Raw genomic sequence first — 15,834 nt, forward strand, 5'->3', positions numbered from 1 at the left:
ACTGTCTGAGGTGTTTTGTGACTCTGATTTCTGCTGGGGGGGAAAATCCACAGAACAGCATTTCTTTACCTTTTCAAATATCCTGACTTTCACAATGTGTCTCTGTCATCTGATAGAAATTTCCCAGAATGTGCTGTTACTTCTCTGATGCATATCATACAGTACGCTAACTTTGATTGTTCTTATTTTAACAAGTCAGTTAAACAGATTAATATACATTTTTAAATAACAGTGGTCAGGTTTTTATACTTTGCTTTTAAATTTTAGACCTTAGTAAAACTGAACCTCAGTCTTAAAAATAATGGAAGATTCTGTTAGATTTCAAATACTGTAGTCCTAAACATTTTATAATCCTATCAAATTCAGTAAGCTTAAAATATGATACTTAAAATCAATACTTTTGAGTCTGCAAAATATATATCAAATTTATATTCTAAAACTACTTTGATTTACACCACTAACACCACAAAAAGAATTCTACGATTCCATGATTATTCTATAGCAGTCTAACCCAGATGTTAGCTCTCGGAAAGATTCTCCCTACTCACGGATCCCTGAAACATTTCATTTGGCCAAGAGACCACATCAACTTCAAATAGCAACATGCTGTGTGTGTATATAGACAGATGTGTGTGCACATACAGCTATATATATATATAAAAATGTATATATATACAAACATATATGCACTCACACGGTGTAGCAAACACAGACGGACACAGACACCGACAATCTCCACGCGGGTTCTTCTCTCCGTTTTCCTCTCGTCCCCACAGTTCCAAGAATTTTCAGCAGCAAATATATGTCTCTCCATGGGATAAACATAATATCAAGACAGCAAGCCACCAGTGCTTGCAGAGCTAAAAAGGATCCAAGGTTTCAGTGCAAATGTAAAAGGATGGTACAGCTGTCAAGGTGCAGTTATAAAGAAGGAAACAAATATGATTAAGTACTGTTGTAATATTCACCAGGATCTCTGTTAGTTTGGAGCACTTTGCTCTGGCACTCCAAAAGGAAATCTGCACACACTTTTCTCTGTACAATACACTGGTCTTCATTAAACATTCTTAACAGTGAACATGGCCAGAAAATTAGAAAATTACCCACTGTAAACTGGCCCAAAAAAGAAAAAAAAAAAAAAAAAAAAAAGATAAGAGAGTGGTTAACAAGGTTAACATATTAATTTTCCCATTACAACTGCACTAAGCTTTAGAACAATAATCGGATGAAGAATGAGAATGAAGACCTTTGCAGAATACTTTTTATAAAATGTTCCTTTGGGGAAATGTGCACTTGAATGCAGATTCCTCCTGCCTCCCAGGAGCTCCGGCGCAGCTCACCCCGGCAGCTGGGAATGGTGTGCCCCGTGCACTGACTGTTTCTTGGGCAGTTAAAAAGTAGTATCAAACACTTTTTCTTGGTTATCTTCTTCCAATTCCTCCTCACTTTGTGGAGGTTTATGATTTGATTTTCCACTGTCAGAGGCCAGGGAAGAGGGGGCAGAACTGTGGTCTCCATCCTCACTGATTTTCCCTTTCATGGCTTCCTGTACGAACTCCAGAATTTCCAAAGGCAGTCTTTTGAATTTGTCTTGATATTCCTGATCAAGTTCCACCTGCAACTACAACAAAAGAGACAAGCTGTCTTCAGATGTATCTGATGTGACCAGTGCTACAGGATGGGGAAAGTACCACACCAGGCAGGAGGGGAATTAACAAGGCATTTTTGCACAAGTCAAGACTGTACTCCCCTCTTTCCCGTAGTAGCACCACGCATCCAAAGTGCCTATCAATTTCCATGCAGTCATTGCAAAGCTGGAGGAACGTGCAGTCATAAGGCTGGTTTTGGGTACCATCCTTGGGTACCCAAATCCTTCAAATTCATGTGGATTTAACTGTAGTGGTGTCCATACTCCCACTGGCTTTGACAAGACCCCATTCAGGTGCAGTATGGATCACAGATAGGCCTTTGAAAGAGCAGGGCCTTCATTGAGCTTCAGGTAGTTAATCACACATCAAACACACCACAAACGTTGCTCTGAGAACAATAAAACAACTTGTGCCAGATTTCTTGGGTTGGAGAAACCATTAGGAAAAAGTCAGTTGTCAAAGGGAGTCAGAGAGGGAGGGAAAACAAGTTAAATTACATTTCTTAGGGCTAGATCATGGAAAGTTACATTATCGGATTAATGCAGAATGTGTCTTGGACATTACTGGGGAAAAAGTGTCATATCATCAACAGGATGCAAAAGGCATGCAGAAAGAAATCTGGCTATCAGTCTTCAGGAAGCAGTGGGTCCTTTCCCAGTATTTATTAGTACAGCCTTTGTTTTTAGTGCCCATATTAGGATCTGCACGATCCATTATTTGAAAAACATTAATGTGTATCAAAGTTTCAACTGAAGACAAAGCCAATTTTTTCATCATGACCAGTATGAGCACAGCAGGAAGCAAAAGGGGTGAGTTCCAAAGCCAGACTCGTTCCATCTGTCCGTCCATCCATCCATCCATCTACCCACCTTCTTAAAAAGAGGGAGTCAGGTTCTGCTAACTGTAGCTGCAGCAGTTTTGCAATAGTTTCTTAGGCAATTGTGTTTTCAGGTAAGTATTTTCCCAGGATTTCCAGGATAAAGGTGCTAGGAATTCTGATCCTTCAGCTCTAGGCCTGAGTCTGTCCTGTGCAGTTTCAGGTCTCCTTCACCCCACGGCAACAGCTCTCAACAGGCAATGCAAATTTTCACCTGAACATTAGGTCCTATCCTAGGCTTCCCTTCCTTACCTGTCCACACACACCATGTGCCTCTACCACTACCCCTCCCTCTGAGCCCTTCCAATCCCATTCCCCATGCTTCTGTCCTGGTTTTCATCCTGCATCTCTGACTTTATTTTTGTGAGGCCTCTTCTCCTTTCTCCTGATGTGCAAATCAATGTCCTTAGCTCACCCGGTCTAGTTCTACATTCCTTAATTAGACAAATTCTGCAGCTTTTCTTCCTCAAGATCTAAGATCTGCTCTTTTTCCTTTTGGTTTCCCTGCTAAAGCTCTTTTCCTGCCTTCTATCTGGCAATTCTCCTGATGTCCTGGCCTCTGTTTTCCACCTCAGATAAAACCAAGTCTGAGGCACAGACGGTTCCATTAAAACACACCATGTGTCTAAAATACATATTTCTATCAGCTAGAAATATATAGTTGTCACTGTGGTAGTTAATAATTATCATAACACCCTTCTTCTCTTCCTGCACCCCTTCATTTTCTGGCTTTGTGTAGAGATACAAATTTTCTGAAGGAATCCTCCTTTTGTCTCCATTGTGCAAACACTTCCACAAGTACAGGCATCATCAGAGGAACAGTGCCATGGGGTGGCTGGTGGAGAAAACTGGAATGATCCTCCCTCTCTGCCCTGCTCACCACAGCCCCAGGAGTGACTCCTGCTGCCCAGGGAGCTCCTCAGCCCCCACGAGATCACATCCACACTGCTGGAGCGTGGGCAGCATGGCACTCTGGCTCACACTGCAAAACCACGATTAAATTCTGGGCAAAAAATTAAATTCTTCCTTCATGGTGCTTGGGGTTACAGTTTGTGGCTAAATACCTGCTCTGCTAAAACCACAGGAGTGTCCAAGCCAGAGATGGGCTGCTGCATTCCCCCCACCTCACTGTCACACATGGCATTTGTGAATTTTGGGCACCTCAGGTACAGAAGAAGGTGTGCAGTATCACAAGTCAGGGAAAAGGCTCCTGGCTCTCAACTTCCTTCAGAACCTCGATTTGCTTAATTAGTTTAAAAGCAAAGGAAATATTTGAAATCCCTCAGAAAGTGAACATTATGTGAACCCAGTGCAGCCATGAGCATGTTGTTAGGTAAAACTGCATCTAATATTCTCCTAAACCACCTCCAGTGGCTAATCCCCCCTAAGCTGAGTGCTTCATAGAAATGACATAGATCTGGAGCCACCCCTCTGTCTATAGAGATATCTAATCATGAGAAGGTTGAAGTTAGTCGAGAAGGAGCAGCCAGCAGACAAGGAGGGTTGATTAAACTGCATCAGTAAAAATTAGTTTTGTTTTTGATTCCAAAGGCTCTGTCAGTTCAGAGCCTTCCCCTTGCTCAGTGTCCAACAAGCCCCTCAGATCCCATCCATTCTCTGGCCCCTGAGCTACCACACAAGGTTAAAGAAACAAGTTGCCTGCTTAAAACCAGCTGGCCTAAAGAAATCCAGCTGTTTTTCTCTTAAAAGCCTCAGTGTCCTTCTATTTGTTCTGTAGCTTTACAGGGACATTTCAGTTGATGGCAATGAATGGAGAGCTGCCCCCCCAGCAGCAGCAGCCACACACAGCTCTCATTTGGCTGGCTGATGGCAAGACAAGGTGCCACGTTAGTGTGTGAGTAAAAACCTCTCTGCTGCACCAGCACCTCACCAGGCTCCACCCAGGGGCCCTTCCTGCTCAGTCGGCTGCTCCCTTGGGCTGCTTCCCATCACAAGTCCACCTACCCCAATTTCTGTGCTCCCCAGCTACTAAACAAGGTGACCTACACTTGCTGTTAGGATTTTGGAGTCAGACAAGGGGGGGGGAATGAGACTGGCAGATCATTATCTGGACCACTGTCCTCATTAACATGTAACAACCTTCTTCCTTCTGTTATCTCCCTGCCTGCCCTCTTACAGATCCTCTGTCCTCTCCTCAACCCACAACAAAAACAACACAAATGTCACCCCCATGTGGCTTTAGTGTCCCACAGTTGGACACTATTTCTTGTTCACATAGATCTCACTCCCTTGTACTTTACTGACAGGCACTGAGTTAAAACTTTAAAATCCAGAGGCGTCATTAGGTGTTTGCAATGTGGCCCTTAGGGACAGGAGATAAATCTGATGGTCACTCTTGATGGCTGTGGCCAGAAGCTCTTGAATGTGTGCTTCCATCTCCTGCCTTTTAGATGTTTTCCCAACAGTGCAAGTTAAAAAATGCCAGCTGATGCTCACCTCAGCTTTACACAAAACGTGCCCGGGACAAACAGCACCATCTGCACCCCAAGTCCACCCAGCACAGCCCTGAGCTGAGGGGCAGGACACGAGCAGGGCTCTACAGGTGAGCAGAGCTCCTGCTGGCCGCCAGCTGCCCAGCTCACCTCCCTCCCAGTTCAAAGGGCTCTGCAGCATCCTTGGCTGCAACTGCTTCCCAAAAAGGGCCACCAGTCAGGGAAGGGCCTTGCAGCCCTTCCTTGGGATGTGGCAGGGGACAATGATTATGGCTGTTCAGCTTAAAGCAAGGGAAACACGCTCAGGAAAGGAAACAGATGGTATTATTAAAACTCTTTACATTCATCTTTGTACCTAGCTGTTATTATTAGAACTCCCAAATGAGCAGCACTAGAAGCAGTGACTGTGATCAATAAAGGACTGCAGAAGCAGAGGCTGTGTGTTTGGATGCTCCTGACCCAGCCCCTGCAGACTCCTGCATGCTTGCCAGGTGATCTCATGAAGCCCTGTTTGCACAAGAGCCCAAGGGACAGTGACAGAGGTGGGCACAGCTGGCCCCACAGCTCCCACCTCCCCTCCTCTGCACCCCAGCAGCCCAAGGGAAAGGGGAACCGGGGGGAGGCACATCCAGCCCTTCCTGAACTGCTGGGTGTGACACTGCTGCCCTCCCTGCACCCTGGCAGCCAGTGCCCTTTTGGGGTCCCCTGTGAACTGCTGGGTGTGACACTGCTGCCCTCCCTGCACCCTGGCAGCCAGTGCCCTTTTGGGGTCCCCTGTGAACTGCTGGGTGTGACACTGCTGCCCTCCCTGCACCCTGGCAGCCAGTGCCCTTTCAGAGGTCCCTGTGTTTGCCCTTCTCCTTGTCCCCACACCCTGGGACGCTGCAGGCTGGGCCTGGGACCTCACAGCATCCTTCTGCCAGGGCCCAGGCCCAGGCTGCTGGATGCTGGCACATCCCAGCTGGTGCAAAGCCAGCCCACCCACACTGCCATTCCTTCAGCTCACATGCGTTCTTAAAATGTATCTGCAGCTCAGAAACAACCCAAGGGTCACTGCTGAAAAAGCATCTCCAGAATTAATCTTCAGAGAAAAACCTTTTGAGAAAGTTATGTATGAAATACAACCAATTACACATTTTGGTGAAAAAACTCCACCAAAACACAGTTTTGTTTCAAACAAAAACATTAATTATGGCCATACTTGGTTTGATGAAGTTCTCCCACTGCAAGGATTTGATATGACTCCAAATAAGTCACTTTTTAAAGTCTCAGGTTTTTCCATTCTGCTGGGAATTTTTCTCTAAGGGCAGATTTTTGAATTTGGTGTTTCTGTTATATCTCCTTTTAAATTTATCTTATTTTTTTTTCCTGATGACTTTTTTTCCCTCAATGATGCAGTGAATTATGAATGGAAAATTATTCAAATATCCTGGCTCAACAATTTATGTAAAAATAGACTCTGAGGACTAAATAGTTCAGTATCTCCAACAATCTCTGACATTTCCAACAGTAAACTCTTTATGCTTAAGATTTTTTCACAATTTTTGAGTTAAGATTTCAAATGTGAGACATTTTTAAGTTGTGTTATTTCTCCTTGAGGCAGAGTGCAGGAAAATACATTAAAAATTACTCTTTTGGTATCTGATTGTTGCATTTACTCACCAGTTGAAATGTGGTGCTCATTTGTATCCATAATTACCCTGGCACTGCCCACATGCAGGATATTATTTAATTCCACATAGACAGCGCCTGTGCTTTTTGTTTTACTGATGAGACACTCAAGTGCATTTGTTTCTTCTGTGCAATTTCAGCAGAATGTATTTTGACAACAGGCTGTAAGTGGCCACTGCACCATTTGTAATCCAAGGGGGGCTGCAACCTCTCCAGGGAATTTCTGTTCAGCAGAGCTCCCGTCTCCCTTATCACGTGCCATGGGAAATGTTTATTTTGCTAACACCAGCACCACTGATATTTGCAGTGGTCAGTGTTGCCATATTGCAACAGCAACACTGGGCTGGGACTGGGGCCCCTTCCTCACTCCTCCCCTCCTTCTCTAAATCTGCTAAAGCCACAAATACTTCTTTTTCTTCCTGCAAATATTTGACCCATGTGCCTTCAGATACTTTTAAATAGAGGATTTGGGGCTTTGAAGCCTGCATCAGACAACAAATATGCATAATGTCAGCGACCTCAATTTAGCTTCCAAAATAGCACATGGAGGACTCCCAGATTAAGGGTACAGAGAGCAAGAAGGCTGCTGTTCCTCTGCTTTTCATTTGCAGAGCTTACTTAATTAGAAAGCCATTCTGGAGGGATACAGCATTAAAAGACATATGAGTAGCAAGAACTGTTAAAAGCAGATGGAGGCTCAGTAATAGGGAGAGTGAAATTGAGGAACAGAGCTCAGGGATCAAGTGATTTATAGGCAGCAATTTTTGTTTAATTGGAAACAGTAGGAGTTCCTTATTAAGGAGCATGTTATTCCCTCCACTAAGCAGATTTCTGCTGGGAAGGCAAAGGAGTAACCACAGCTCAGACGTCCTCATGCCTCCAGGCCACAGTCCCTGTGCAGCACGGGCTGGAGCCCTCTCTGCCCCACCAGAATGGCCCGAAGGCAGCAGCTGGGAGCAGCAGGTTCTGGGGAAGCTGCTTGCCCCGGCCTGGGAAAGGAGAGAGCACCTAAAGGCTCTTTGCTCCCAGGGACACCAGGAAGTGCATAAAGGGACGTGCCAACCATGTTAATTAACGTTTGGGCTTCATACAGTTCAAGGACAACACTGCTAACCCTGAGCTGAAACTAGTCAGGTAGACAAGGTTTTCTCTCAGGAGATGTGGGAGTGTGGAGTCATCAAGGGGAGCCTAAGGGCACTTGGCAGCTGAGGTGGCACCAGGTAAACAGCAGCAGGAAATGCCTTCCTGCTGTCTGGAAAGCTCCCATTGATGAGTCCTGTCCTCAGACAAGGACATCTCTGCATTTCAAACAGTGGTTACTTTCCAACATGAGACACCAATTCCCAGGGTCCTTCTCTGCCTCCCTGCCTGAAGGAGACGCTCCCCATGTCCTCCACACGAGGCCATCAGGCTGAGCTCACCATGCCCATGCCCATGTCCATGCTGCTTCCCTGGGAGCAGGGCTGCCGGCCCAGCCGAGCTCTGCCTGCTGCCCTCTGCCCCCCACGCCCACAGGCTGCACAGCCCAGGCTCTGTGCTGGACACAGAGCACCAGCAGGCACAGCAGGGGCCAGGCAGGGCTGTTCTCATGCCCTGTTAGCTGCCCTTGCACACACACTGCCCCCCTATCCGCCCTGCTGCAGCTCAGGGGCTCTCTGTGAGGCAAAGGGGATGGGCTCTGCCCCCCAGGGTACACAAGTCCCCAGATGAATGAGTACCTCAGTTATCTGCTGTGCCAAGGCACCAGACTGTGACCTGGGGCCCCCATCAATCTGTGCCTCTGTTAATTGCAGCCTCCATTAAACCAGTGGCACCTGGCTCCTGGATTTTTGTATTTATAAGGAGCTCATATCCACCTTTGTGTAGTAAACCAACATTTGCTCCAACAGCTGATTAAATGTCTGGGGCATCTGACTCACTTTCTCTTTAATTATCCAACCCAAACTTCTGCCGTTCATATCAGTAAATCCCCCCTCTAGCAAACCACCCATCGCTCCAAGCACTACCCCCTGAACCTGACCATGAACTTAAGCTTCTTCGACCAATTTTCAAGCCCATCCTTCCTAGGAATCCCACTAATCCTCATCTCAATAACATTCCCAGCTCTCTTACTACCCTCCCTAGACAATCCATGAGTTACTAATCTGGGCACCATCAGTGCTGCCCAGGTTACAGACACATTGAACACACATTCACCTGTACAATATCTCTGCTGAGACCTGCCTTGTTGGAGAAGGTCCTACAGCAAAAGCCTCAACTGGTGATCTTTTCCTACTGGCAATTGTATTATTAGCAGCAATTTCTCTTTAAAGAAATTATTTAAAGAAATAACTTGTACTGAGTTCTGTGGGAGGGTTTTCTTCACAGTAACTCGTTTCCCGTTTCTTCAGAAGTCTGGCACTTTATTCTCATGCACAGCCCTGCTCCATGCCTTGTAAGCTGCATACTTGGAATTACTCCTCTTTCTGATGATTATTTCATGTAACAGTCTGCTTTTGAGGATAAAATGCTTTCTTAAGCTGTCAAGTGGCTCTTAGACAACACCATAAAAGCATGACCTATGCACCTCATAATGCATATGAATAAAAATAATTTGATCTAGAATGAACAGGAAAAGAATCCCCTTTCTATGGGCATGTTAAGGGTGGATTCTGAGATTCTGTTCTTTTTCATCATCACTAGAGTAAGCTGTCTTCACTGTAAGCAAAGGAGAATCTGCTCAGTTTCAATGCAATAAATCCAGAGAAGCTCCCCTCATCTATCAGCAGATACTGCCCTTAGTTTACTGGGGTGGATCCAGGCTAAATAACTTGAGTGACAGAGCTCAAAGAAAGCGTCTTAGCTGGTCCTTTTTTAGAGTGCTGTCCATATTTTGGATACTGCAAAACAAGCAAACAACAAAAAAGATCAGTGCAGCCATTACCTTCTAATAAATGATGTTTTTCCACTTCCACAATGCCTTCAAGGCAGCCTGTAAACAGCACAGGCCTTCCAACAGTAGCAGTATTGTAATCCTCATCTCAAGAGGTCATGACAGTCCCTTGGGAACTCATTTTAAATGACATCTTGAGGTTACAACAGCAACAACAGAAATATTCCAAACCCCAGGCTGAGCGAGCAGAGAACGCAGGACTCAGCAGCAGCAGCACCACGGCTGCAGAGCAGGATGTCCCCAGCAGCCATGGGATCTGCAGGACACTCAATATTTACTGTGCTTGGCCTGAGAGTGGTGTTGTCCCCCTAAGTGAGAGATTCTGGCAATTTTGGAAAGAGGAGAGACAAGAAAAGAAAGTTTCAGGTGCTTAAGGCCTCCTGTGTGAGGGCTCAGGAGCTGCTGGAGCTCAGATCTGGAGAAAAGGTGGTGGAACCCACAGCAGAGCTTTTGGATTCTCACCTAGACTGAACTCTGGGTTCAGTTTAACAAAGCACTTCCCAGTCTCTCATATCCACGTTGCTAACAGGTAATGACAGTGCTGTCTGTGTCTGGCTCTTGGCAGGACATCTCCACCACTGCCACAGAAAATTCCCTTTGAGCCTTCTCCTCCAACAGGACAACGAAAAGGAGATAAATAATCCCTTTGTGTGTCTCTCTCCAGGGGCATCCCTGTGCTCCTGGAAGCCCAGGGAACAGCTCAGGCTGTGACTGAGTCTGGCAGCTCCTTTCACTGCCATACCCTGCCCTGCCCTGCCCCTCCAGCCTGCTTTGAGGACAGGAGCTCCAGCACACACTGAGGGCTATGCCTCTCCAGACGTCACCTTTCTGAGGGCACACACTCACTGCCAGCCCCATGGCCCCCACAATGGTCAGGGAGCTGCCTGGAGGGTCATAAGCAGCCACCATTGGCTCAGAAATAACCACCCTGATAAAGCCTTTGCTGCACTTTGAATTTACCTTGCTCTGGCTCTAGCTCTCCATGCCAGGGAGCCTCTGCAAGATGGAGCCCCACTGAAAAGTCTGCTTGGAAAATTACTGAGCAGTCAGTCCTTCTCCTAATATCTTGTTAAAAATGAACGTTTCTAGACTGGAAAGCAAGCACACTCTGAATAAAGATCAAAGCCTTCGAAGTTTCTTTGAAAATCTTTTCAAGCAGCTGCAGCTCTATAATCCCTTGTAACAGCAAAGGCTATTCCAAAATATTTCCTAACTCATCAACAACATGAATCTGGCTTCCTCTTTACTATTAGCAGAGACTTTTGCACTGACTCTCCCCAAATAATGAGCCGAGTTAGTGACAGACCCATTGAACATAACAGGCTAATGAAAAAATCCATTCAGAACCTGGCAGAAGTTACCAGTGGAGACAGAGCCACTATCATTCCTCTTCCATCTTCCAGAAAGGATGGCTCAGTACTTTGGCCTTTGTACTCCCAAGTGCCAGGCAAGTTCTGAGGCTGGGTTTAACAATGACAAAAAGCTGGGAGCAGGTTCAAACTCAAGTGCTGATGAATATGTTCATTATTACCTAATGGCCATCAATTGGAGATGTATCATTGCTGCTGGGCACTGGGGCTGGTGAGTTGAGGGCTGCTCTGTGTTTATATACTGTGATTATCTTCACATCCCTCCACTTCCACCCTGAGTTCATCCACAGATCCACACTGCTCATCACTTCACACTGTATTACACAACACACTTGGCTTTTTTTTTCACTTGAGAAGCAAAATGAGTGTGGAATTTTAACTGCAACTATTAAAAACGTTAGAGCTTAATGTAAGAGCAACACTGCCCAGTGGTTCAGCCTAATTAAAAACAGCCTGAGGGTTTTTACTTCCTGATACTACAATGAGCTTTAAAGGAAAAAACCCTCCTCTTGCTGTCTGTACTGCTGTTGGTGGATTAAGCAGCACTATGCCCTAGGAGGTTGGCTGAGCCATCCTCATGATTAAGTTCAAGGGATTAATATTTCAGTTCAGTTGTTTTGCATTTAAACATTCTCTCCAAAGTTCATATTAACACTGACTGCTGCAAGCTTAGGCAACTCTCTAATTACCTATCAAGTTCAAATGACCCATGCAGAAAACTTTATGTCAGTGATGTCCAGCAAGCATCCCACAATGCAAAAATTGACAAATAAGGTAATTTCATCACGGCAGATCAACAGGACAAAGCTGCCCAGAGCAGCCTGAACTCCTGCCTGGTACAGCACATACCCAAAGCTCACTCCAGTCTACAGGGCAGTGATTGGCTTTAATGGGCTTTGGAGCTAGAGCCACACAAGCACAGGTGCAAACAGAGCAGACCAAGGGAAGGAACTGCTGGCACCAAAGGGCATGAGATGCTTGCTCCTGCCCCAGCAGGGATCTGGGGGCAATTGTAATCTGCCTCACAAAGGAGAGGTGCAAAAGCTGTGTGTCAGTGGCTCAGGGCTTTCACCTGAACATCACTCCCTTTTTCAATTTAAGTAAACTGCAAAGCATGAAGGAGTCTGGGAAAAGGGACCAGGCTGCTGCTTAAAACCCAACAGCCAAGAGATAACAACCTCCCACAGAGAAGGGCAGCTGCCTTTCTCACCTGCAGACCTTGCTCCCTCTGTGTACAGCCCCAACTGGGTCTCCCTGCAGCACCTGAGCTCCCTGGGGCAGGGAAGCTGCTGCTGAGGGTGTTTCTGGGTGAGGAAGTGCCACCTGCTCATGCTGCAGCCTCAGAGCCTGGTCCAGGGAGGAGCTGTGACAGAAATGTGTCCCAGGGCCTGCGTGTGAGGCTGTGCCATGGAACACCTCCCCTGGCTCTGGAAGAGCTCTTCAACACATCTCTTACAGAGACTGCCACTGAGCTCTGGGTCAGACCTTGCTGCTGCCAGCACAAGGCACACACTAATTCCTTAGGAGCCAGCAGGGGCAGGAGGATAAGGGATAGCACAAGTTGAAACCCCTGAGGATCAGTTCCCCTGGTGCCCCCTGTCCCCACCGAGCTCAGTGGCACAGGAAGGTCACTCTGGGCCTCCCCACACGCCCTGCAGGAGCTGTGAGCTCCTCACTGACCTCACTGTGAGCTGCTCCTGCCTCCTCTCCTCCTGAGCTGAACACAGTTCATCAAAGCTCAGTTCACCACAGGGTCAAGCCTGAGCTGAGATGAAGCTCATGGAGCTTCACTAAGCCCTTTGCTTTTTTTTCCACGGAGAGGCATGCCATCAAAATGCCTAACATGATCCCCCTGGAGCTCCACTTTGTTTTTAATCTGATTTCATTTATGTGTATCACTATTGGTAGCTTCTCTCTTGGAAAGGTTTTGCACCATGCAAAACCTTATTTAAGAAAAAAAACACTGGCCATAGAACAAAACCTCTTTCCATTACAAGAACTTATCTTTTTAATGCTCTATCAGTGATTTTTTATTATTATTTTGGTACTTGACATCTTCCAAAAGCATTAAAAAGTTCTTGAGAGGTCTTACAGCTTTACAGTGTATTCTCTGATGCCAATTCTGATCACAATCTAGCTGAAGATAAGTTTAATGAACACTAGAAAAATAAAGGCCTTTCATAAGCGATCAAGTGATTTGAAGAAGCAAAAGGGTACTTTAAAAACACGTGTTTCTTGCTTTAGAGCCCTATTCTAAAAATGTGCAGAGTGCACATCTCTGCAGCAGAAATTCATCTGCAACTTGGGGAGTATTTACTTCAAATGATAGTAGACAGTATCAGAAATGAATGAGGTTATTAACTTGCAAAACCACCTTTTAGAACAAGGACTATAAAATGTCATCTTTTCCCCATCTTGTGGAAATCTGTTTAGTATTAGAGAAATACAGACAGATATTAGATTTAGTGATGGTGAGTAAATAATAAAGTCATCTGCTACTCTAAATAACAGTGAAAAGGTTATTCTGAATTAGTTACAGAAGTTATTCCTAAAAAATTCGTATCACTTATGTTATTTAAACTTTCTTACATATCAATTAGTTTGAAATAATAAGTCTTTAGGCTATCTATTAATTGCAGCACTGTTGGCACGATCTGTGTTTAAAATTACACAACGAAAATTAAGCTGAAGCACCAAGCTGTCTTGGCTAACAAAAAAGATTTCCTCAGCCCTTTGGATAGAGCAGGAGAGAGAATGGGGGCACAGAATCCACAGGAGAACTCAGATTTCTGAGTTACAGCTCCCTCCTGCCACAGGCTACCGGGGGCTGTGCAGGGCATGGGGTGAGAGCCCTGTGCTCAGGCTGCAGGGCTGCTTTCCATGCACACTTCCCATTGCTTTCCCTGAACTTTTCCCACTGCTTTCCATGCACACTTCCCATTGCTTTTGCCGCCCCTTTTCCCATTGCTTTCCATGCACACTTCCCATTGCTTTCCATGAACTTTTCCCATTGCTTTCCCTGAACTTTTCCCACTGCTTTCCATGCACACTTCCCATTGCTTTTCCTGCCCCTTTTCCCACTGCTTTCCATGCACACTTCCCATTACTTTCCCTGAACTTTTCCCATTGCTTTTCCTGAACTTTTCCCATTGCTTTTCCTGCCCCTTTTCCCATTGCTTTTCCTGCCCCTTTTCCCATTGCTTTCCATGCACACTTCCCATTACTTTCCCTGAACTTTTCCCATTGCTTTCCCTGCACATTTCCCAGCCATTTTCCCATTGCTTTCCCAGCCCCTTTTCCCACTGCCTGCCATGGCTGCTCCCAGGCAAAGGGAAAGGAGCTCCCAGGACTCGGGCAGAGGAAAGGCAGCAGCACTCAGAGCAGGAGGAGAGCTGCTCCAGGACATCCTGCACAGGGCAGTGACAAACCCAGTGGATGGGGGATTTAAAGGGTGAAGTCACTCCCTCAGAAGGCAGGGGGAGGCTGTTTGCAGAGGAATATCTGGTCCATAAGCAGGAGAAGACACCAGTTTTCATTTCTCCTGCTGTTATGGCTTGAGGCTCTCCAAGAAGCCTCCAACCCACGCTTTTAAGTCTTCCTGTCTCTGCAGAGCAGATCTAAGGACAGCTGAACTCCCCTTGTCTGCTCATACTCGGCTTCCCAGAGAGACTGAAGCTACACTTGGGCACTTGTCCCATCCCCTCTGGGCTGGCTCCTGCTGGCACCTGTCACAGGCACGGCAGGGACTGCACAGCAGCACTGACCAGCAAGGGAGTTTGGAAAACACCTGCCAAGGAATGGCTGCACTGTCTTCCCAAATCCTCTGTGCCTGCAGTGCAGAGGGATCAGAGAGCTGCTCCGGAGATCCTGGGAATGGCATCTTCCTGCCACAGGAATTAGAATAAAAGCAGCTGGAATGTTCTGATGGAAGGAACCAACCTGAGAGAGAAACTTCTTTAAATCAGAGCAGCCACTGCATCACACTCCTGGCAGCCTCTGCCTGCTCCTCCTGCAGATCCCTGGCTCCTGCACCCCATGGCTATTGTACTTTTAAATAAGGAAAGGCAGAGCATCCCCCTACTAATATTAATGAGCTACAGGGAGGAAACGAGGGTGAGTGCTGAGTCAATCCTCTTGTGACAGGTCTGTGTGCTGGTGGATGCACAGACACACAAAAAAGGGAAGACATCTGAATATTTCTAAGTACATCACATAATTACTCCACTGTCATAAACATGGGTTTTGTTGGGAAAAAAATCATGTTACTGAAATATTCATACAAAAGATGCAGTTTGTTCAGGGAGGACAGGTACAAAGAGATCTTTGGTGAGATATTTATCAAAGATCTGTGGGGTTTTTTTGTGGTTTCCAGCACACTGTGGAGAGGGACCTGCTCAGGGTCTCTGGGCAATGGCAGAATTGGACACAGAAGCACTCTGTGGCACTCTCACAGATGTCTGGTGGTGAAGCTTTATTTACTTGCCCAGAAAACCTTTCAAAAAAGGATTTCAGGAGGGCACAGAATACTTCATCTTCTGAGCAGGCAACATCCATATTGACAGCATGTCCTCTCTCCTGGATGGGAAAACAGACACCTCTTCCCAGGAAGGATGTGGAGCTGTGAGCAGGCTCACTGCTTTTCCACATTAAATCAATCCCTGCAGGAGCCTTCAGAGAAGACCCTGCCCATGTAAATCCTCAAACATGGTTTGTATCCCTGAATTAAATCTGCTTAAGAGTTGCAACCATTACATGGCAGCTGATATTACAAGAAATTAACTCCAGTCTTAGAAGAAGAGATCACTTCAAAAGTAAAAAAGCTAAGCAATAATTTAAAAATTGGAATTCATTTCCAACCAATTAGTATTTTCAAGTGGGAGCT

At 45.9% G+C, this 15,834-nt stretch overlaps 1 protein-coding gene across 1 annotated transcript in view; it reads right to left on the reverse strand.

The window, feature by feature from the left end:
- Positions 1-4: 4 nt before the first annotated feature.
- PLCB1 (phospholipase C beta 1) overlaps positions 5-15,834 on the reverse strand; it is a gene marked incomplete at its 5' end in the record, with an annotated part of 318,873 nt that continues 303,043 nt past the window's right edge. The window contains 1 exon segment of the mRNA XM_005422621.2: positions 5-1,621. Within this exon segment, the coding sequence (XP_005422678.1) occupies positions 1,391-1,621 (231 nt within the window).

The sequence above is a fragment of the Geospiza fortis genome, unplaced genomic scaffold (assembly GCF_000277835.1).
Source record: "Geospiza fortis unplaced genomic scaffold, GeoFor_1.0 scaffold275, whole genome shotgun sequence".
In the NCBI taxonomy this organism is placed as follows: domain Eukaryota; kingdom Metazoa; phylum Chordata; class Aves; order Passeriformes; family Thraupidae; genus Geospiza; species Geospiza fortis.